This window comes from Hippocampus comes, unplaced genomic scaffold (genome assembly GCF_001891065.2).
Source record: "Hippocampus comes isolate QL1 unplaced genomic scaffold, H_comes_QL1_v1.1 scaffold275, whole genome shotgun sequence".
Lineage (NCBI taxonomy): Eukaryota > Metazoa > Chordata > Actinopteri > Syngnathiformes > Syngnathidae > Hippocampus > Hippocampus comes.
In genome coordinates, this window is record NW_017804971.1 from 451,483 (window position 1) to 475,668 (window position 24,186).

Here is a 24,186-nt window from a genome sequence, read left to right on the forward strand (position 1 = left end):
GTCAGAGAACGCGGCTCAGGCCGATGCACGGTAGCCTCCTCGCCATCCATTCTTGTCTTCTCCCACTCATGCTTGTGCAACCACTTTATCTATCCACTCACCTCTACATTTGTGCTCCCCTCCATCCCGGCGGGGTGACGTACGCTCACAGGACACTTCATTAGGGACAGTATAACTTCACAGTATAGTTACACCCGATCAAAGAAATTTGATAGTTGGAAAGGGTTGCTAAAAATCTGTTTTGGTTTTTTTTCTGTCAGATGCATACGACATGTATGTTATGTCTGAATGAGGTAAGATTAGTTGCTCCAGCAGTGCTGAAAACGAACAACTGATATGACTGCTCTCGCACCGCTTTGATTAAATACACTCATTTCTCCTCTTCACACTCCCCTGGTACCTCTAACTCTTTCTCTGCCTTTGGTCTTCCCACCTCTGACCTTTCCACTCCCACCTCACTTTCTGCCACGCAAGGAAGAAGAGGACGGCCGATAGAGAAAGTCTAACGGCCAGGGAGGGAGGGAGGAATGGAGGAGGCTTGGGAGAAGAGATTGATTTATAGGTGCTGAGGAGAGGGGCCGGGGGAGGATGAGAGGCAAGGTGTGTGGGGGTGGTGGTGGGGGGCGGGGGACACAGTGGCCGAATGGAGTCGAAATATAGTTACACCCGATCAAAGAAATTTGATAGTTGGAAAGGGTTGCTAAAAATCTGTTTTGGTTTTTTTTCTGTCAGAAAACTACAGTTCAAAGACAAAAGCTGGCATGTGACAATTAGACAAAAATAAGAGTCACGCCAACTTGCAGACTTCCCAATCATTGCATCGTTGGATGGGGCACCTCCTATCCGTGCAAAACCAAACAACTAGTATGTAAAGCTTGCCAATGTGCAATCAATGCGACTATTCTCTCCCTTTGAAGGGTTAGGGTTAATTCAAGTTAATTTAGGTTACAGCTAAGGGTTAATTAAACAGATTGTACCTCTTGTACACTCATCCGTTGTTCATTTTATTCACAAAGTATGCTGAGCATTTCAATATCGTTTCATAGTTGCGCGAATGTGTGATTTTTGGACTAGTCTGTTTGTGCACAGAAAAATTTTCTTTGACTTGTCTTGACAGACAAATTGCTAAATGAACCTCTTAATTGCTTACGCTAAATACCGTAACAACATATTATGAGTGGTAACCTGGAACCAGAAATGGGGGAAAAAAAGTATATTTAATTCCCCAAAAGATTGAGATGCTTTTGCATTTGCACTCTTCATGTGTTCAATTATTGTGGTAATGGTTTGCAGTGAGCCCCGCCAGATCACGGTGAAAGATGCTTTTTCTAATATGTTGACTCCTTTATTGAACAAAATAAGACAACCCAACATTAAAAACACCAATATTACGCAGTGCCCTGCAAACTACTACCACAAAAATAAATATGAGTACCTCTGTGACAATTTTCTGATACAGCTTTTTGTATCGGCTCTTTGACGTTGACATACAGCACCCATGAATAAGTACGAACAAAACCTTAGCAAACAGCTTGTAGATGGTGTTGTAAATAAGCGGAAGAAACTATATTTTTTTTTTCCCCAAGAGTGCAACAAAACCCTCCACGATAAATGCCAACTCATCTTTTCGTTGGTTCCCCCGCACTTATATATCCCTCCCAACAAGCTGCTGCCATAGCGTTTGTTCTCCCAGTCAATCTGACATTGGCAGAGGCCATGTATCATCTCCCGTTGTGTACCCTAAGTCTGCTTGCATACACGTATATTGGACCAGTACACGTGCAGGACATATAAGCTCATGTATTATTGGCAGTTTGTACTTGCCTTAAGTGTTCACCGGGGCCATAATGCTTATTTTTATGTCTGAGGAAATGTGAGAAACTCAATTAGAGGGTTGCAGTTCTTTATTAAATGCTTTCACCGTTTCGTGTTTGCATGTGTTCCCAAGGAGGAAAACAAATAGCAGCCGTTAGTGGCTGCACATGCATCATTCACACACACACACACACACACACACACACACACACACACACACACACACACACACACACACACACACACACACACACACACACACACACATCTAGGCCTACATATATACAATATACATCAACCTGACAGACCACAGCCATCCCATTTGTATTGGTAGGTCTGAATTTAATACACGGGGTCCCACTCTACATAACAACGTGTCTCATTGAAGGTTTTTATATTTTCCACAAAGCAGAATGGGAGGAGATGAATCGTACTTTAAAAGAACTAAACGTAGTCCTTTATCTTTGCTTTATTCTATCCGCGATAGTTTTTATTTCGTAAGTTTGTTTTCATTGTAATAATTCGCCAACGATATTATTGCATAACTGTGATCACTCGATAATTGATACATTTGAAGAACACCATCCATGACACACAACTTTGATAATGTGTTCTTGCACATACAGCTTATAAAAGAAATGAAACTGTGATATAAAAATGTGGAGTAAAAGAAGACCCTCTACACCATCAGTGAGTGACCTTAGTGTTTATGCACTTAAATGACAGTGTCATTTAAAATTGCAAACACGTTCGGCCCTTTAAAGAGTGCAGGAGGAAGAGGAGTAAACAAGAAGGGGAAGGCAGTGAGCGAAGGAACGCGGGGACGCCCACCCACCAACATGTAACAGCTCATTTCTGGATCGAAGCAATTAAAAGCCTGACTTTATTATGAGAACTTCCCCTCTGGCAATGACTGTCTGTCCATTTTTAATGAGGTCATAATGATGCGTCAGCTGAAGCCCAAAAGGTCGCAGGGGCGGGGCTTAGAGAAAACCATTTGCGTGTTGCAGGAGCGGGGATGTGTGATTGCAGGTAAAAGATTGTCTGAAAATAACAAAGCAGACATGGGTTAAACGCTCACTTGGGGAGTCTGTGTTAGCGATTTGATTTGCTCCCTTTTCAATGCATTTTATGCACATTTGGACCAAAAAAAAAAAAAAGTCTGGCATCACACATCAGAAATAAAGTGTCGTGATGTGAATACAAAACGCACATCAGACAATTGAACATGAAAGGGTTTGGCAGGAGCGGCGGGTGCATGTGTACCGTGCATATGCTGCTATTGACAACAGTGCGGCTTTGATGACGGCACGTCACGCGCGTCCCGCTTTAAAGAGACGCAACATGCCTGGGCCGCGACCAAAGCTTCCATCTCTATCAAGTCATAAACGGCCAGCTGGATTCAGATGGTCCACTAGCAGGGACACAAGACCACGCGCCGCTCATATAAATCCTGGCATGTGGCCTCGCGTACACACACACACACACACACACACACACACACACACACACACACACACACAGACACACACACACACACACACACTCATTGCAGCTCGTGCCAACTTTAGCCCTGCTCCCCGAGACCTAAAGAGGGAGATTGGTTGAAATGCCACAGTCTGTGTATGGCAATTTCTTTCTACGTGTGTATACGTGTTTGTTGTCCGTATACAGCTACCGGTAGGTGTCATAACTCCCGAGTTCAATCCTGACCTCTGTCCAGTCACAAATTCGGACCCAGCCGCAGTCATGACATTGAAGTAGAAAAGTAAAAGTCTTGAGCTACGACAATACAAAGTAACTACAGAGAGCAGCACACGGAAGAGAGCTGGCACTCTGGTAGAAAGCTCGACGTACTGACAACCAGTCACTGAGTGATCTGAGTTTATTATCTGTGAGACATCAAGTCTATATCAAAGAATAAAGATGCAAAGCATAAAAGAGCTATAGCAACTGCATCGCAACGAAAACAATATGGAGGAACGGTCTCACAACACCATATTCGGTATGGCGGATTCAAAATGGAGCCTATTTATCATATAGTTTCTGTAATTATGACTTCATGACGATGTTATCACCATTTATTGCTAGTACACAGTTATGCCATGTTCTTACATACAAATTTGGGTCATGCCACCGCCGTGAGAACAGAACTGTGTCGTAAACTGAGAATCTGCTGTACTCAGCAAGGAAAGTGATTGTAATTCATTAAGGTTGTGAGTGTCCTGGACTAAAGCACGGCTGGGCATGAGGCTCAGTACTGAGTGCCTTTTGCCCCTTTAGGGCCACCAAATTTGGCCAGGTATGGCAGTGCAAGCTATTTGACAGTGATGGAATTCACACTGTCCAATAATGCACATTTCCAAAAATCTCATAGCTGACTACTGCCATGATGGACAAGCACTCTAAAATCCGAATGGAGGAAGGCACAAATTTAGTAATAAATAAATAAAACAGTCGTATTATGCTCTTCTGGTTGGCATCAATTGCGTTTTGAGGTTTTGGTCTTCTAGAGAAACTAAAAAGCAAATACTGTAGTTTGTTACCAATCATTGTGTGGACAAAGACAATTGCATCAATTTCTTAATTGTAGTTGATGATGGGCAGCATGAACAAATATGTAAAAAATAAAAAAAGATGGACAATGAACAATATAAGTAGTTTTGTTGTTGTTCTTTTGTTAATAAGCCGATTTTCCATATTCAATATGTCCTTTCCACTTTCAGCACCTTATTTTAATGATTTCATGAACTTCTTAGAACAGTTTAGTGAGAAAAATGGGCGAGGGAAACCAGAAGAATGTAAAGAATGAAGGCAAAAGTAGAGCAGAGTGATGCTGAGAGAGACAAGAGAAGATGTGGAAATGAAGGAGGAGAGAAGCGCCAGACAACCCATGGCGTCTGGAGCTTCCTCATGGGAAGCTTGCAGCTAAATCTGGCCTGTAGTGTCTCTCCTCACTAAGTGTGTGTGTGCAAATGTGTGTGCGCGGCATCTGGTTGCAGCCCATCGAGAAAGGAGCGATAACTCTGTGGCGAGAGCTCAGTCTAAGTGGTCCACTCTGTCCCACATACACTTGATTTTATTTCGGAGGGAGCTTGCAGCGCGAAACCACAAGCAGACACCTCAGGGTGTGGATAAGATGGCAGGAAGAAGAAAATAGCATTTTCTCTTTCAAAATGTTCTCTTGGCATTGTCACCATTTCAGATTGGTGGAGGAAAGTTGAATTATTGTGTTTGTTTGTGTATTGAGTTATTTCCCATGGAAGTGTCGTCTTTTGCTGCCGCGCTAATTATAATTAGCATTCAACTCGTTTAGATTGTCCTTGGCTCAGTCTGTTTTGTTTTGTGGAATCTTTGTCTGGTGTTTAATTAAATTAGCTATGTACGTATATATGTATGTGGCGGCCCAGTGGACGGCTGGTTAGCCCATCGGCCTCACAGTACAGAAGTGCAGGGTTCGATTCCGGCTCCGGCTTTCCTGTGTGGGGTTTGCATGTTCTCCCCGTGCCTGCGTGGGTTTTCTTCGGGTACTCCGGTTTCCTCCCACACTCCTGGTTTTAAAAGCAGGATGAGTCAAGATACTGCATGATTTGGGTCCGAAGAAGAGGGAAACAAATGGGGAACATGTTTTTTTTAAGAGACCTGACAGTGAACTCAAACACATGGCCAACTTCTGACACACACACACACACACACACACACACACACACACACACACACACACACACACACACACACACACACACACATATTCACCCAAGAGTGACCACAGCCACCTGCCCGCTGCCTCAGGCACGACTGGTCATATTTGGTCTGATCGTTAGCAAAAAAAATAAATAAATGAAAAAGTCACTGCATGACACACACACACACACACACACACACACACACACACACACACACACTCTCACACACACACACACACACACACACACATATCCCTCTGTGTGCCCTCAATATTTCAATATCAGCTTTTTATTTTTATCTTTTAATTCAAGCTCTCCTTTACCTTTCGTCAAACTACAGCAGCAATGTAGAAAATGCAAATGCTGTCATCTTGAATGTCCTCAGCAGAAACAAGCATATTTTTACAACACTGGGTTGCAGTGTGGGCAGATCTTCTTTTTCTTTTCAATAAAGTCCCAGGCTTTATTTTTTTTTTTCTGTCTCTCGGCGTTAGGTAAGGTCTTCTGTCACCCTGACCTCTACCTCTCTCACTCGCTGTCAGCACATTCTCACTGGGCTTTTTGTCAGGCCTCAATCCGTTTGCCCTTACTCCCAACACCAATCCCAACACTTCTTGTCTTACATCATCAGCCCATTGAAATCAATCCTTTCTGTCTACTTCCTCGCATTTTTCAAAGGTGCGTCATCAGCCTTCAAAAAGATGCAAATTATGAACATTCTTTCTCAAGTCACATTGCTTCAACAGATTAGTCGGCAAGTCAACATCACTGTTTCACATCGTCGTTTTTTTTTTTTTAAAGCTTGAGGTCGACATAAATGCTAACTACATGTTTTCGTCATCTCGCCTTCAAAGTGGACAATTTTACCGAGGACTTTTCACTCACCCGTCCTGCTGATTTTGAGGACTGTGAAGCATCAAAATGCGCGGCTAACAAGACGACACAGTTTTCACATCAGAGTCAGAGAGTACAAAATCGCGGGAAACCTTATTTGCTTTGGCTATTCAGTTCGCCGCTGGTCTTAAAATTGTCATAGTAGCGGGACCACGGAACTGGACAGCAGCATGAAGTGAAGTGTCATCTTTGTTGCAAAATAAAATAATATTAATAATAATAATAATAAAAAATGAGAAAAAGAGTTGTGTGTTCCTGTGAACCAATGGGACACATGCGAACCAAACAGTTTAACGTACAAGTGAGTGAGTGCCAACTCGCACAGAGATGAGCAGGTTGACGAACGAAAGATGCAATGAAGCAGTTCGAGTGAACGTTGAGAATGTAAAGTCACACACATGTAAATGACTTTTTTTTCGAGTCCAAAAAAAACAAACTATGGTGTCCATTCTTTCCCATCAAGTGATTAAGTCGATATCGTAAATATCATGACAGGCCAAGCGATGACAAAAATAAACAAATAAATAAATAAATCTTTAGTCGTTTAACCCTTACTTCTGAGATCTGTCAAGTCGAAGTGAATTGCCCCATGATTTGTCCATCTGGGGACTTGTTCAGTTTTCTTATATCTAGTCCCAATTCACTCTCACTATTCTCACCCTTTCGTTTATGAGCGGTAACGTCATCACTTTATTTCTCCATCCTTGAAATTTCTTATTCCCTTTTACTGGGCCATCCATCTCCCGAACCATGCTAAACTCTCTTTTTAATTTCGGCCATTGCAATCTTCTCTTCATTCTTCTTTATCAGCTTTTAGCAACATTTTATTTCCATTTCTCTCCCATAAACACATTTATTGTGCTCTCACGCCTGCGTTTTTTTGCCCACCACCCTTACATCGAGCTTACATTTTCTTTGCCCCCTCCTTCCCTCCGCCGTTCTTTATGATTTGAAGGCTCATTTGTTAGGATGAGCTAAAGCACTTCCACTCTCCGCCCTTGTCTCCCCCCCGTCCCTTTTTTTTGTAGGCTTTGGAAATATAATTTTCAATTTTTAATTTGATTCATTTAGATTTGATCATTAATCAGCACCGGGGGAGAGTTAATTTGGTGGAAAATAGATGAGGTAGTTAGAGAGGGCTCTTTATGAAGTGACTGTCAGCCCTTTTAAGTTACAAGGGGGGTGTGGGGGGAGGGAAGGGGAAATGGAACGCTTCTGCACATCACAGTTAGTCCGCAAAAAAAAAAAAGTGTCGAATTCTTTGAGACCTCGCGCATCGGCAAACCATTATTCCAAGACGCCATTAAACGTTTGTCCGGGCAGGTGCGAGGTTGAGCAAGCTGCTTGGGTGTTACGGGTCACTGTCGACATTTAGTGCACGTACATGTGATGAAAGTGTTGTTTTACCTCCTGCTGTTAAGAGTTTCTTGACCGTTTGCTGACACCGCAACCCCCACACCGCAGCGAGACTGTCAGACCTTCTGTCTACTCTCTCTCTCTCTCTCTCTCTCTCTCTCTCGCTCTCTCTCTCTCTCTCTCTCTCTCTCGCTCTCTCTCTCTCTCTCTCTCTCTCTCGCTCTCTCTCTCTCTCTCTCTCTCTCTCGCTCTCTCTCTCTCTCTCTCTCTCTCTCTTTCTCGCACGCACACACACACACACACACACACACACGCAGGCAAACATACTGTAACATTGATGTTTTAGGGGGTGAATTCTTGGAAAAGCTCTTCCCGTCCTGACAACAAGTTTAGCAGGATTTTGAACAAAAGGTTTTCTCTGGATATATTGGGTTGCAAAATGTTGCGATTTTTCCTTCTACTTTTTATTTTGACTTTTTTTTTTTTTTTTTTAATTTAGTTTCAGTTAGTTTTTAGGGTGGGCTTGATAGTTTTTATTAGTTGTTGATGTTTGTTTTTTGGAAAATGGTTGCTTTTAGTTTGTTGATTTTACCGTTAGTATTACAAACCCAATTTCAATGAAGGTGGGACGTTGTGTTCATCACAAATAAAAGCTTAATACAATGACTTGCTAATCTTCTTCAACCTATATTTAATTGAATACATGTCAGAATCAAACTATTTAATTTTCAAACTGATCAACTTTATTGTTTTTAGCAAATCATCATGAATTTAGAATTTTACGGCCGCAACACATTCCCATGACCTTCGATGCCTCAGGTGGAACTGCATCAAAAACCGACATCAATGTTGGACTTTGGAACACTTCAGAAAACCAGTGTCAGTAAATACAGCAAATACATCCAAAAATGCAACTTCAAACTCTACGCTGCAAAGCAAAAGCCATTTATCAACATCCAGAAATGTCTCTGGCCTCCCATGACCTAAGGTCATCTAAAATGGACTGATGCAAAGTGGAAAAGTGTCCTGTGGTCTGACGAGTCCACATTCCAAGTTGTTTTTGGGAAATTGTGAATGTCGTGTCCTCCGGGGCAAAGAGCAAAAGAAGAAGAGGCGTTTCCGTTTCGATTCTCTTTCTCTTGGCTCTTGCTTTTGTGCCAATGATCCACTAATTCCCAATCCTTGCGTGAGTGTGCGTGGGGATGTGTTTGCAAGCTAGCAAGTGCAGCTCTTACACAGATTAGTTTTGCTTGTTAAAATAAGAAAGTAATCTTCACTGGATTATCCTTAAAATGCCTTCACTCTTCCTTACTTTTATGCACACGCACACACAAAAAGTAGTGTCTTAATTAAACAAATGCGTCTGAGTCTTTTTTTAAATGATTAAGTCTTATTTTGTTATCTTGGTAGGCTTAACTCTGTGATTCTTTGGCTGTCCAAAACCGTCTGAGAAACAGACACACTACTCAAATAATCCCAAAAAATTGAGCAATGGTGTACTGGTTTATATTTTTCTCATGAGAAAAATATAAATATCATTAAGATAAGCAGTCTTGAAGTAATGTTGTTGTTTTATTTCTCTTTCTTTTATGTTTAGTTTGACGGTAAACTTCAGCTGTCAGAGGCAATAAAAATCTCAAAGCTTGTTTACTATCGACCAAACCTGTCTGTTGTGAAGTGAGCTGTGTTCATTGTCACCATGCAGCACTCCAATCATACATTTTTGCTTTTGAGTCAAAGCAATAAATCAGCCAAACAATGGCTCAATTCGTCACATTCCTAAATAGTACTTGCAAAAAATATTGCTACTAATCGCATCATATTAGGCTAAATGGTGTCCTCTTTTGCTCCAGGGCAGATGACACCTATGTCTTCCTTATCCATCTTTAAGTGGTAACCACGGCAGCATCCAATACCCTGAGAGACAAGCCTAATTAAATTAGGGCTCCTTTGTGTCAATTAATTAAGGTGACTGAGGGAGAAAAGGGAGAGATAGCAATTGGCTTCAGAAACTGAAGCGGTGAGAGAGTCAGCCCATTTACCAAAGATGTGTTGAGTTACTTTGGTCTCAGATTGATTTCTGTTTGTATTATTAAGGGCAGATCAAAGATTTTTTTGGGGGGATGGATGTTTTAGTGTATATTCTACCCCAAAAACCAAAAACAACCATCTGGAAGATTTTACAGTTGTTTTTTTTTTTTGTTTTGTTTTTTTTTTTTTGTTTATTTTTCGCACTTTGAAACTGTGATACATTGCGCCTTCAACTACACCGAGCTGGACTGCATTTTCACACTTCTTTACAATCGCGCTTCACATCGTGTCCTTTGTCATACATTTGAAACATCCGAGGTCCGTGTACTGCCAAAAGTCACATCCGATTGCAAGATCAATTTCCACATAACACGGGTACATGGGCCAAGAAGTTAGTGAGAATCTGGATGAATATATATCGTCATATATCCGATTCATATCGGTCCATCCCAGATGAGTTTGGGGAAGAGGTGGGGGACACCTGCATTTTCCCCAGCCAATCGCAGGGCACATTCACGCCTACGGGCAATTTCGTCTTTAATGAGCCTGCCCTGCCTGTTTTTTTTGAAATGTGGAATGAAGTTTTTTCCCACACAGGAAGGCCAGACTTGAGATTTGAATCTTCCAAACTCAGAACGGCAAGGCACTGCCTCCCCACGTTACTGCCGCTGGTGTAAACCCACTGACTTCACATGAAACCCATCCTTTAAAACACAAAGTGATCTGAGCTAATGAACTAAACTTTTTTTTACTTGTACTAAGTGACTGTTTAAGGTTTACGACTGCGATAGGGCTGTAATTAACACGCACTTTATTATGTCTCTGCGTTGTTTCCAGGTGTTCGTCTGGACAGGGTTCGCGGTGGAAGGCAGAAGTATAAACGTCGGATAGATGCAGACAACAGTCCTTATCTGAACCCTCAGCTGGCTCTACCTGCCAAGAAGCCATGTAAGAACACATTCGTACACACACACACACACACACACACACACACACACACATGCACATGCACAAATGTATTGCACACATTGGGATTTGATTTCAAAGGTGGGAATCCTCATTCCTGCAGGAGTTAACTATTTCTCCACTAATATTACATAATTACACACAGACTGTGTTCATGTACACAAAAGATGGAATGTTAAAAACAAGGCTATAAACACACACACACACACACACACGCACACACACACACACACACACGCACACACACACACACACACACGCACACACACACACACACACACGCACACACACACACACACACACGCACACACACACACACACACACATGCTAACACATAAATGGACGCAGGGTGGTGAGAAGCCCATCTGTTTGGGACTTAGTTTATTTCCTTGTTTCTACAGCTACCAGTTTAGGGTCATAACATTTTATACCTGTCATATTTTACTCTAAAGATATTCATTTAGCTTTGGCTGGATCTGCTGTATTTTTTTTTTAACTGTCAAATCCACTCCTCGCCAAAACCTGATGATTGGAAAATGAACAAGAGCAAGAGGCAGTGAGAGGAAAGGAGGGGAGGCGAACCTAAGTGATGGGCTTTCTCACAGAGATGGAGAAGAGGAGGAGGAGGAGGCGTGGTAGGTAGGGAGGGACCAGCCAGAATTTTAATCCGGATTAAATCCAATCTGGCAACCACATCAAACTCCAGTTAGCTCTCTAGCTAACCGTCTGGTCTCACACACACACACACACACACACGCACACACACACACACACACACACACGCAGACACACACGCAGACACACACGCAGACACACAAAGCATACACGCAGTGCAGATTGAGCAGTGTTTAGCAGCTTGCTCCCTAAAGCCCATTTTGCTTAAAGCTGGGGCATATTCTGATTTAGTCCAATATGCTGAATGGCTGCACGACAGTTTAGGTTGACTTTGGTATCACTAATCATAGAAATGATAGCATCATGCAATTGTAGCCACGGTATTGTTCTCTCTTGGAGATACAGTAGCTTCCACTAAACCAGTGACCAACTTCCCCCCCAAAATACCAACTACTTTTCACCTTCTGATTTTTATTACCTTGATTAGATTTTGTTTTGACAATTTATGGGCAATTTTTGTCAAACTCCAGTGATATTATATCTTCCTTTCATCTTTCCCAAAACTAAGTACCATTGACTTGTTGGAAGGCTGAAAACTTGATGAAGTTTGATCTTTAGTCCTGAAAATAATGTTCTTTTAAAGTAGTGTCTTGATTTACCAAAATAATAATATAATAACTTTTGTAAAATCTGAAATTGGCTGGCAACCCGTTCGGGGGGGGGGTACCCCGCCAACTGCCTGAAGACGAGATAGGCTCCAGCACGCCCGCGACCCTCGTGAGGATAAGCGGTTCGGATGATGGATGAATGGAATTAAACCATTTGTGCATCATGATTTCATGCTTCATTGTCCATTGGCATCGTGCCCCTTCTAGTGTGGCACCTCGTCCATTGTAATACAGACATTTGTAAGATACAAAACAGTGTCATATTTCGCAGAGGATGAATATATGCTTGTGAGTCTTGTTATATTGTGTGTCAACATGTGTTGCAGCAGTGTTTGTGTTCAAATGTAGGTTGCTTAAACGCTTAAAACTATCACCTTAATGCTACTTTCGGTGGCATGAAGCGCTCTCTCTCTCTCTCTCTCTCTCTCTCTCTCTCTCTCTCTCTCTCTCTCTCTCTATATATATATATACTGTATGTATGTATGCGAAGCCTGTAACGTATAACCCAAGCCAGTGTCCACATTGATTGTTAGAAGAGGACAATATCTCCGCGTTTGGAAATGGGCTTGCATTGATTCTAATTAGGTAAAGATTAAATCCGATTTACTTGCAGATATAGCTGTGCGCACGTGTGTGTTTGTGTGTCCACGTTTGCAACAAGAACAAGTGCGTGTGTCTAAACTGACATTTATAAACCCTTTATGACACTCATCTCCTGCTTAGTTGTTTTAACTCCTCTTAGCTTTTCGCTCCTCTGTTGTTCTTCCCTTGCTTCATTTGTCAGAGGATTAATTTGGGAGCAAGGATATCTGTGTGTTGCTAATGGGCCATAGAGATCTCATCACCACATGTCACTATTAATGGCTGATCTGTTTGGCTTTTACTATTATCTCCTCCTTACATGTGTATCGATGAGCTTCTTTGAGGTGAGAAACGGGAGACAACACTGTGTGGCCTTTTGGAGCATCTCGACAATAATGATGCTCTTTTGATTTTATGATTAAATCCCTGGATTAAAACTTTATTGTCATTGCGCAAATAGTGGTCGAGCCAAAAGTAGGAAGGCTGCTTTTGATTGGTGCAAATGAAACGGCAGGCAATGATGTCATTCACACCCTGGACACTTAGAAAGTATGACATTACTGTAATTGGTTTATTTGTGATAATAATAAAATAATTGAATCTATCTGAATCCAGTTGATTTTATTTAGTGTAACCACTTGAAGAAACAAAATATACCGGAAAGTAAATTCAACAAAAACCTTTTTCAGTGCATGATTGTTAAAAAAAAAGCCTATTTTTTTTGTTTCCCATGTCCATTCTCGAAAGCAGGGGTGGGCAAATGACAACTCGCAGGCCGCTTTTATACAGCCCTTTGAACATTGACATCATCAAGAGGACTGTAGTATTTGTTGCATTATTTAGCTTTTTTTTTTATTATTAATGGTTAAATCAAATATATCCACTCAGTTTTTATTATTTATTCACCTTGAATAATCAAATCGTTCTGGAATTAAGTAAATTATCATTCCACATGATGTAAAACTTCGTAGTTTCTTCTGCCTCGATTCCTTCTGTTATGTTCTGCATTCAATTCACATGATGGGAACTCAATAGTCTATTTTACACTGTCTATAAAAATGACTTGAGCAAATAATGAGTGTTTTGCCTGAGCATTTCATGGCTAATCAGATGCTCTTGCAGTCATCAGCAGCATTATTAAACAGTTTGATTTACATCTGAAATTGTGTATCTGAATGATTCGGTATGGAGATGTACAATGTCAAATGTCTATATCATTGCTTTTGAGGTCTTTGCTTGTGACTTTCAATTACCGTATATTCAATATTTGTTAGCCCACATTGGTGTGAAACAACTTGCTCAGGTGTAAAAAAAAAAAAAAAAAAACTGAACAAATGTATTCACTCTCTCTCTGTCTCTGTGTCTTTCTCCTCGTCTGGTGGTCATGTCAGTTGCCTTTGGCTGCCTTGCAGATAACAAAATCGTCTCTCACCTGCTGGTGGCCGAGCCAGAGAAAATCTATGCCATGCCCGACCCGACAGTACCAGACAGCGACATCAAGGCCCTGACTACATTGTGCGACCTGGCCGACAGAGAGCTGGTGGTCAACATCGGCTGGGCCAAGCACATCCCAGGTAGGAGAAGCCTGCCAACCGCACGCTGCGAGACTACACACACACACACACACACACACACACACACACACATATTCCTAAGGCTTCCTATTCACACTTAAACATTAAACATGCTGCTGCACTTGCACTTCCGCCGTGACCTTTCACCCTAATCCCCGCACCCAGACAGTTTGAACTCTTGCCACTTCCAACTGGCCAACCAAATGCTCTCACAACACACACAACATCTCCGTTCAAGGAAATGATGGTCTTTTCAACAAATAAATCAAATCACCTTGACACCATTTGGACAACCATCCATCATGCTTGTGAACCAGGTTTCGGACTGTACAAAAGGGATGGATGGATGGATGGATGAATGGATGGATCAGTCGGTGGAGTGGGTTGGGTCGGAGGGAGGTGAGTAAGGATGAATGGATGGTAGGGATGGAGCAAAATAGGGATGGATGAATGACAAACATCCATCCCTACATCGAAGGATGGATGCATTAAAAAGTCAACAAGTGGTGTTGGAAAAAGAGAGAGAATAATGAAATAGGATGTTGTGGTTTGTGACAGCAGTGAGGAGGGAAGATGCGCCTCAGATTAACACAGATTAGCATGGAAGAATCCTAATATTGACAAACATAGAATACAAAAAGAAACTAAACAAACGATTGTTCAAACAGCATCAAGCATTGTAATGATACACAGATCAGAATAGATGCTAAACTGTCTCAATCCATGACGATGCAGTCAATGGCATTCCCGACAAGGCTCTCGGAGCGATAGGCATTATTTTTATCAATCAACTCAAAGAAATGAATGGAAAGAGGGAGACAGAGATGAGGCGAAACATGGTTTGTATTGATCGATGTGCACACAGTGAGAAGGCATGCTCATCATTGATCCACATGCCAAATGTGGCCAATGAAAAGTTATTTTTGCATTTGAAAACTTGACATTTTCATTCTTCTCCCACCAACACGTGTTGGCTTTCACCTTTGCCTTTTTGCTTTAGCCCCTCCTCTTGTAAGGGAGGGGGCCATCCTCAGGCTAAAGTGTGTGTGTGTGTGTGTGTGTGTGTGTGTGTGTGTGTGTGTGTGTGTGTGTGTGTGTGCGCGCGTGTGCGCGTGCGCACAGAGCAACGATTGCTTGGCGGTGGAGAGATGGCGTGATTAGACGAGCGAGAAAGGCAATCCACAGCTCTGTTTACAACACTGAACACTGATCTAATACTCACACGCACAACACACGACACACGCGCGCGCACACACACACTTCTAAAGTGATCTCGTGTTGAGTGGAAAGGATGGTCAGAGCGAAATGCCGGACTTCAACATTTGTTATCCTCTTTCATGTAAGATAAGAAGGTTAACAGGTCCATTCTTTTCTTTTCAATAGAATAAATGCCACTCTATTCTATTCATTTGTGTATGTGTGTGAGCGCACTTACAAGGTTTTCTTGTGAACACACGCGTGTACGTACCCGTGTGCTCGCACGTCTTTTCTTGCTATGCTACAGTAATTTTTTAATCAAATTGATGGAGAGAGACAAAGAGAAAAATGACAGAGGCAGAGTGAGGAGAGGTGAAGCCAATTTATGCTTCATGATATGGTTACGCTGCGCTGCTCACACACACACACACACACACACACACACACACGCAAACCCACCCGCGCGCACGCACACGGCAACACACACACTGAGGCCGGGAACAGTGGTAACAACGTGTCAAGGCGAGCGCCAGGCAGCTAATTTGAAGTCATTAGATGTCTGCCGTACTGGCAACAATTTGTTACGCTCACACATGCACTAAGGCCCGCACACAACAACACGACAGGCGCGCACGCTGAGTTAAGAGCCGTCTGCAGATAGCGAGGAGGCTAAATTGTAAACTAATTTAAACATCACTCAGCGTTAGAGAGGCTGCCTGCAAGACAGGCCCCCGGATAACAAGGCCGGGTTGTGTGCGTGTACTCGCGCTTGCGCACGTGTGTGTGTGTGTGTGTGTGTGTGTGTGTGTGTGTGTGTGTGTGTGTGTGTGTGCCGCAAGTCATGTGTTTGACACACAGGCTCGTCCAAGCTGGTGACAACACACGCACGCATCCATGCACCCACGCATCACTTTGATTGCTTCTTTTATTCCATGGCTTGGCTTGTATTGCTTTGCACATTTCCATACTGATATGGCCTATATGCAAACATTTGATATGTCATTAGGGGAGGAAAATGAGGTTTCAGCGAGTGTGTGTCTCTTGATATCCCGCAAAGAATATTAAAGCGCACACAAGTGCATGAGGAGAGAAATGTAATGGGAAGAGTAAAATCAACGGCATTGAGGATTTACATACATACGCATGAATGCAGTATCCGATACACAAACACTCAAAGCGGTGTGTGTGTGAATGCGCATATACTGTATTGTATTTGCTCATTGAGTTGCTGAGCTTTTATTTACTCCACTGCAGAGATTGTCAAACATTTCTTGGTAGAGCGAGAAGAAGGGAAGCCTTTATGTGTCTAAATGCATTTTGAATACAAATAAATAATAATTAATATTGATGGAAACAGAATGTGTTGCAGTATATGTATGATGCCATGATACCATATTGCGGTCTTGCTTTTAAAGAAAGGCTATGACCCAATCAGGGAAATCTCCGCTGCCGCCCTCCTGCGTGTTTTATTCCCCCGGTTGTGACTTTGATTCTCATTCTAAAAACATGCATGCAGCGTTAATTGCTGGCTCTAAATCCGTGGTCACCACCACGGTGCCAGCAAGCATCAGGTAGCTCCCAAGTACCACATGAGCAGGCCGTGAGCCTGTACTAAAAATTGCTCATCTGTGATGGAGCATTATGATTTGCTCGGGATGTTCGCAAAGTGATCTTTTGAAAAGGTAAACACTTGAAGAGATTTATAGACAGGGTTTGACATTAAGCCTTTTTGGGTGCTGGCCCTTTTGGGCCGCCATGAGTGAAGTTGCGTTGGCCCTGCCAGACCTGGCACTGGCCCTGATTGAAATCAATACTTAACAAAGTCCATAATTATACTGTACTGTATATGTCAGCCTTAAAGTGGATGAAGTCGAGAAGTGTGTAGTCTTATTGGCCAAAATGTATACGAGTACATAGCACCGGTAGGTGATCAAGGCAGCGATTTAAATAAATATCCACACTGTCCACTCCCCAGTATATAGATATTGTGATTTAAAACAATACTTAACTAAATGTCTAACACAGTATATGTAGGCCTACCTGTGGATGAACTGGTGAAGCGATCGACAGTACATACCACTAAGTGTATCAGTGAATGGGGGCGATCGAATGTGGGTCAAAAGAGTAAAGATGATTGCTGAATTGAGTTGCGTAAAATCCCAATTTTGAAAACTAGAGATTAAAAATACAAGAACGCCTTGATTCCATCAGCTCGGGAAAAGCATCGGTGAACTTTGGGTGGCCTGACACAGTCACAAGTAGCCCCTGACATCCAGCCACCATTAATGTCGAACCCTGGACATAAAGTGTTGCAGTTTGATATTTATTACCGCATCATTTATTTTTTCATGATCAGTGTCTTCACAGAATAGCCATGCATCATTTTTTTTCTGTACAGTTTCTCCTCTCAGGGATCATAGCATTAATTAATAACAATATGCAAGTCATTTCAGTAAATATCTTATTGCAAAAATGTGTATTAAACTGAGAGGCCTTCTCACTAACCGGTTCACAAGAATTAGATGTCACTTTCAGAAAGGTATGTGCCGTGTGATTGGCCGGCAACCAGTGCAGGTTGTACACCCTACAAAGCACAATCGCTGCAGAAAATAGGAAATGGATCATTTCAGATTTACAGGTACCATGTACGCTTTGCAAGTCATGAGTGTGGTGGTGAAGATGTATACAGCCACCTTGTTGAATCACCTGTTATTGTTTTATCGAGAAGAAGAAAAAGGGGTGCCCATTTCAGTTGTGGTATTTATTCAAGTGCACAGCGCACCGGGTGATTAATTAAAGCAGAAGCTACTGTTTGAGGAAAAATGCTATGTTATTATTCCCAGGGCGTGAAAGGCTTGTGCCGTCCAATAATATGGATTAGTGCAGAGAAGATCTCATTTTAATAGCTCTCCAGGAGACAACTGCACTTAGGTATTAGGCCGCATCTCACAGTCAAGTGTGCGTGTAAAAGGAGGAGGAATGAGGAGCAGTCAGGTGAGAGAGGAGGCCCGGCAAATATTTAAAGAGGAAGCCAATGAGAATGTGAATGGAAAAAAAAGGCCATTTGTCTGCCTGGAGAATTGGTCTTTTTATTCTCTCTCTCTCTCTCTCTCTCTCTCTCTCTCTCTCTCTCTCTCTCTGCATAATAGCTAAATGACTAGCAGCCAGTCATGCTGGTAGCTCTTATCTAGACATGGCCACACAAAAGGCCAAGACAGGCAGGCAAAGTGAGCACTTGACTTGACGAAGGAGCAAGGAAGCGAACAAATGAACCAATCAGCCAACAAGAACCTCTAATGCAGTATTTTACCAAAACCTGTGGCCTTCTATACGAGTGCTTTTTCTTTTTCTTTATTCAAGAAAAGAAATGACTCCCGCCCCCATTTACTTGCGTCACTATCTCCTGATACTTTGGTTCTCCTCATCCTCCACTTTCTTTCATTCCATTTCAATTTTGACACTCTGGATAAGCGGACTGTCGTGCATCGGCCGTGATTCATTTTGATTGAGCTGTAAAAAATGGCTGAAAGAGCGGTGGGGGTTTATTCTTTCAAGTGAGCTGCAGGAGGATTTGGGAGCTCGAAACTTTAAAGTACTGTAGGCGACTTGCTTGCTTTTGCTGTCTTTCATTTCCTCTTCAACAATTAGTGATCATTACAAAGTTACAACACAATAGCATACATGTAAACCAACCAAAAGTATTGATTTGGAGGGGGAAAAAAAACGAAAAGAATTTGACCAAATTTGTACGTAGGAGGTTTTGACCTGGCATCATTGCTCGACCATTCCCATTATGCTTCTATGAAATCCCTTCGCATCAAGATGTTTTGTTCACTTAGTGTTGGAGGAAGAGTGGCCTCCTCTTCCCCGTGTGTTCGTTGAATTTTGGACGAGGAGAATGTTGGTAGCCAGGGTGCCTACCTTGCTTGTTAGCAATCACCCAATCAGTCAGTCAAGTGACTCCGCAGCCAGCCAGTCAATCAGTCAGGCCGACCCGCTCACACTCTCAGCAAATATTGATTCATAGAAGTGTTCAGCTGCTTTTAGCAAATCAAAGGTTGGGTCTCAGCAGACACCCACAGATATTCTCATCAGTGGCTTCACTTGACGGTGACACTCCAGCTCCCTAAATTAACTCTGACACTCATTATGACACTTCATTGCATGAGTGTGTGCGTCCGTGTGGTTGTGAGGTTACTCCTCAGTCTTCCCACTGAAGTCTGGTGAAGCTGATGATGTCATCAATCGCTTGGTCAAGCAAACACCACCATATTCATACATTTAATTATTGGGACGTTTTATGAGAGAACCTTCAGTCTTTTTTTTTTTTTTTTTAAGTAACAAACATTCTTAACAGTCAAGTTAAAAAAAAAAGACATGAACCACGGCATCATAAAATTAAACTGTTGAAGCTTGGTGATACAAACGTGCAACGGGCAGCTGGCTCAAGGTCAGTCAACTTTCAGAACAGGCTTAATTGGATGACAAGAGTGGAAATAGAGATAAAATAATAAATCCTTCATTGATTCCAAGAGGAAAAAATGAGGTGTTACAGCAGTTTTATTCAGTAATAATAATAAAATAACGATCAATAAAATACTCCTCACCACTTCAAAATCATTCAACCAGTGCCCGTTAGTTGTTTCAACGTGTATAAAGTTATCATCAAATTCCCCAAACGAGGAAGAGAAGACAATCTGTAAAAAAACAGGTGAAAAAAAATAATACATTTTTAAAACATTAAATTCATTGAAGGCAAACGTGTAGTTTATGAGTATATCTCACCAAATTTCCAACCAGATTCACAAAGGCAACCAACAGCAAACATGAACATGTACACATACAGAATCATATTGAAGAAATCCTTTTCAACTGTCGAAGCACTCTTATTTGTCATGACATCACGATACATTCATTTGTTTGTGTTCAAACTGCACTCACACACATTTCATCTGTGAGCGGGCCGGTGCTGTCGTCTCCGTGCCATTACCTGGCTGCAATAAAACGTCAGCTGTGTACACAACATGCACGTACTATAAAGTCGGTGGCAGCTTTGGCCCCATTCTGTCCGCTAACACTAGTTCACCTTGACAATCGCAGCATGCTCAGTGCCTCCTCAAACACGCTAGCGCTCACCTTGACACACACACCACGTCCGTGACTGTGTTTGTGCAGTCTTATTTCATGTAGATTCACTATTTGAAGTTGTTGACAATAGGGGTGAAGGTAAGTAGAAAATTAGTCAAGAATGATTCCTTATACGTTGCATCATAATTCAGCAATTGCAATATCATGGATCCTGAAATGGAAAGTAGATAGTTTCTCATATTCAATCAAATTTGTCTTCAATATATCATATTAGAATTTCCAATTGTATTTAGTCTCTGTTTTGCTCTTCACTGCTTATCACCATGGATGTTGTTCCATTTGCTGTTGATTTTTGCACAGCTCTTTTGGGCGTGTTTGATTTCCATACATGTTCATCCCTGCGCAGCATAACACGTTTAGAGGCCAGCGTCTCAGTTCTAAATATCTAAGTGTGTGTGTGTGTGTGTGTGTGTGTGTGTGTGTGTGTGTGTGTGTGTGTGTGTGTGTGTGTGTGTGTGTGTGTATTTACATGGACACCTTTTGTGGTCCATCTTATCTTTGCATTGGAGACACCCCATTTTCCACAGGCGCTCGCTTATTGCGGCCCACACAAACAAACACGTGCCTGTTTGCAGATGAAAACAAATATTGGTGAAATCAAATTAGCGTGAGAATATTTGATATCTGATCCTTATGTTTGGATTAAGTGGGGCTGGCTTTATTGGGTTAAAGCTTGCAGGTATTGAAGCATGTCATCAATATGAGAAAACAAAGGATAGAAAGCATGTTCTTTTTTCCCCTTCCATTGTTAAGCATTTTTGTGTAGTTCCTTCTTTAATATTTCATTTGTGTTAGCATCTTTATTAATGCATTATTCTTCATGTGCTCGCTAGCTACAACAAAATTTGACATGACAAAGATATATTCAAGTTTGATTGGTTACATGGGTTTTCATAATAATCATAATAAAATGACAATGATATAAAGTGTGTGATATAGTAATTTATGTATTCATATTTATGATCAGCTAAGAATCACCGTGTATGGTAAAATCCGAATTGCGGGAGTGTCAAACTTAAAACTAAAAATGTACAATTCCTCAAATATCTTATATGTACTGTACTAGAAAAAAAGTAGACTTTTTTTCAAATCAGCGACAAATATATACTTACCGACACATAAAGACATCTCTGTTCAAAATCTGCTATTGACAAGTGTTATTAGAAAGCGTTACTTGTAGTTAGCAGTTAGTTTGTGCACTGCATGTACAGAAATGTGTGGCTACTTTTAGACAAGGTGAAAAGATGAATGTGACCAAGGGCTAGTCTCCCTCTCGTGTCTGCTGAAGGGACAAACTTCCATAAAACACACACACACACACACACACACACACACACATTCAGTTGGCATCACAGTGACACTTAGCTTCATCAGGTCACACGTTGCTGGTGACACACCTTTAACATCTTTGCAGCAGCGTGAGCTGACACATCACAAAGACACGCATATGCACACATGACTGTTACTTTCACACATGCGAGCAACTGCCACAATGACTGTATTCACGTGTGTCGCACCAGGTTAGAGCAACTTTTAACACCTCACAACATCTCAAAAGTCACCTGAGCAGTTGTAACAGGGCTGGCATATAGAGCCTAAAATTCGTTCACTATAAATGAATTCATTGGCATTTACTATGTACAAAGGTTGAAAATTATAATGAAAATAATTTTGAATAGGTTACATAGTACCCTAGTCAAGCCAAATTTATTCAAATAAATATAATTTTATTGTGCGGACCTCAAAACTAAAATTGTTGTACTTGGCAGTGCAAAATGGGAGAAACAAACACAAATAGCATTGCTAAAGTTATAAATATTTATTTCCTGTTTTCGGAAATGTGTGCCTAATGTGTAGCTATGATATTGTTTTTCTCTTCAGACACTTATTTTGGATTAATGGGTGCGAGGAGCGGCTCCGGGCCATGTTTATCCATGCTAGTTAGCCAGCTACAACTCCTAGCTTGTGTGGCACAAGTTAGCCTAGCACCTCACAGTCTCCAGGTAGTTCTGGGAAAGCTTTACTGATGGGTGACTTTTGGATTTAGACACTTTTTTTTTCAGGCCAGTAACATGGTCAGACCTGCTTGAAGCCATTTTCATTCTGAATTACCCCATCAACAAGCCTTGGAATAGTCCAAACTATTCTACCAAAGGCCAAATTTATACCCTCGACTGCATATATAGCATATTCCACGCACCCCTCAGTTGTAGTGTTGGAGTGATGAGCTAGGTTCCCATTAAAAGCATTCAGAGTAATTGAGGTTTTAGTTTGTTGAAGTGAAGAAGCACTGCCAGTAGTTGTGTAAAAACCAATACTGCAGATTTGCACTCAACAGCCCATTGCTGTTTTATCTTGATTACATTAGCAAATCAAATCCATTTATCTGACAGCCTTTCCAAACCAAGTCTGCGATGTGAGCACAGAGGCTAATCTGCCTCGAATAATGTCTGTCACACAACCAGTGTGGAGCTGTATACGTACATATGCAAACATGCACAGCATTTACAGTTTCACAATATGTGACATGAGATGAGTAGTGACAAATAAATCAGCATCCGAGCCCATCATCATCATCCAAGTTGTCGCTCGCAAACAGTCATCTTTTACTACTTTCAATTTGTTTTGGTATGTGCGCGCGGGTGTGTGAGAGAGAGATAGAGGATGTGATGTGATTTGATATGATATGATGGCGAGGGGCATAAAGATAGATGATCGTAATTACGCACGGGCCAAACTCCATTTCAAATAATCCTCTTCCTACCCTGTCTGCTGCCGGCGTGCACATGTACACACCCAAGCGTAAACACACACCCAAAGCCATACAAAAGTTCACACATAAGTATAATGCTCACCTATGCACGCAGCAAATGTGGTGGAAGAAGGGAAGGGGTAGTCATGACATCACATTAGTTCTGTCGGTTCATGCAAAGTTCACGGACAGCCATGAAATCGTTCTTCCCTCCCTGCCTCCTTTTCTTTCTCGTGTATCTGTTTACTTTTCCTCATTGTTTACCTTCTGCATCCTTTTGTCTCCTGCACTTCCTCATCCATATTCTTTCTTCTCCCCCATTTTCCATCCATTGTTCTTAAATAAGAGTCTGGAGGATTCATCCATTCCATCAGGGGATGAGCAGGTAGTAAAATGGGATTAGAGAGTGCCTGTCAGCCCCTGAGGAGGACGTATGGTTTGTACATATACAACACACACACACACACACACACACACACACACACACACACACACACACACACACACACACACACACACAGGGAAATCATCTAAATATCATTGATGCACAAACACAAGATGGACCTCAGGCAGGCACAGCTGCGGACAGGCAACAATTTGGGTAATTGTATGTGCATGTGTCTCCATATCGGTATTGTTCGTTGCAATCTGTCAGTTGACTCGGTTTTTGTCACCATGATGGTTTATGACCACTGTCTGACGACAACAGTGTTCAGTACGTCACGTTTGCATTGCCAGCATTTTTCAGAACAGCGCGAAAAAGTATCAGTTAATGCTAATCGGTTTATTCAAACAAAGTGATGGTGACTGGCTTTTGTTTGTTCGACTGTACTTCTCTTCAAAATGAGTGCTTTACAGAGGTGACATGTTGTGCAGGACAATTCTGGCAGCCACTGACGAA

General features: G+C 41.8%; 1 protein-coding gene across 7 annotated transcripts in view; it reads left to right on the forward strand.

Annotated features, from left to right (window-relative positions):
• The window catches only part of esrrga (estrogen-related receptor gamma a), a 119,235-nt gene that overhangs the window by 76,679 nt on the left and 18,370 nt on the right, over positions 1-24,186 (forward strand). For 5 of the 7 annotated variants that reach the window (XM_019890777.1, XM_019890769.1, XM_019890733.1 and 2 more), the window contains 2 exons: positions 10,620-10,730; positions 14,006-14,188. In XM_019890777.1, the coding sequence (XP_019746336.1) occupies positions 10,620-10,730; positions 14,006-14,188 (294 nt within the window). The remainder of the gene's footprint in view (positions 1-10,619; positions 10,731-14,005; positions 14,189-24,186) is intronic. The other 2 variants (XM_019890751.1, XM_019890760.1) reach the window with 1 other exon arrangement.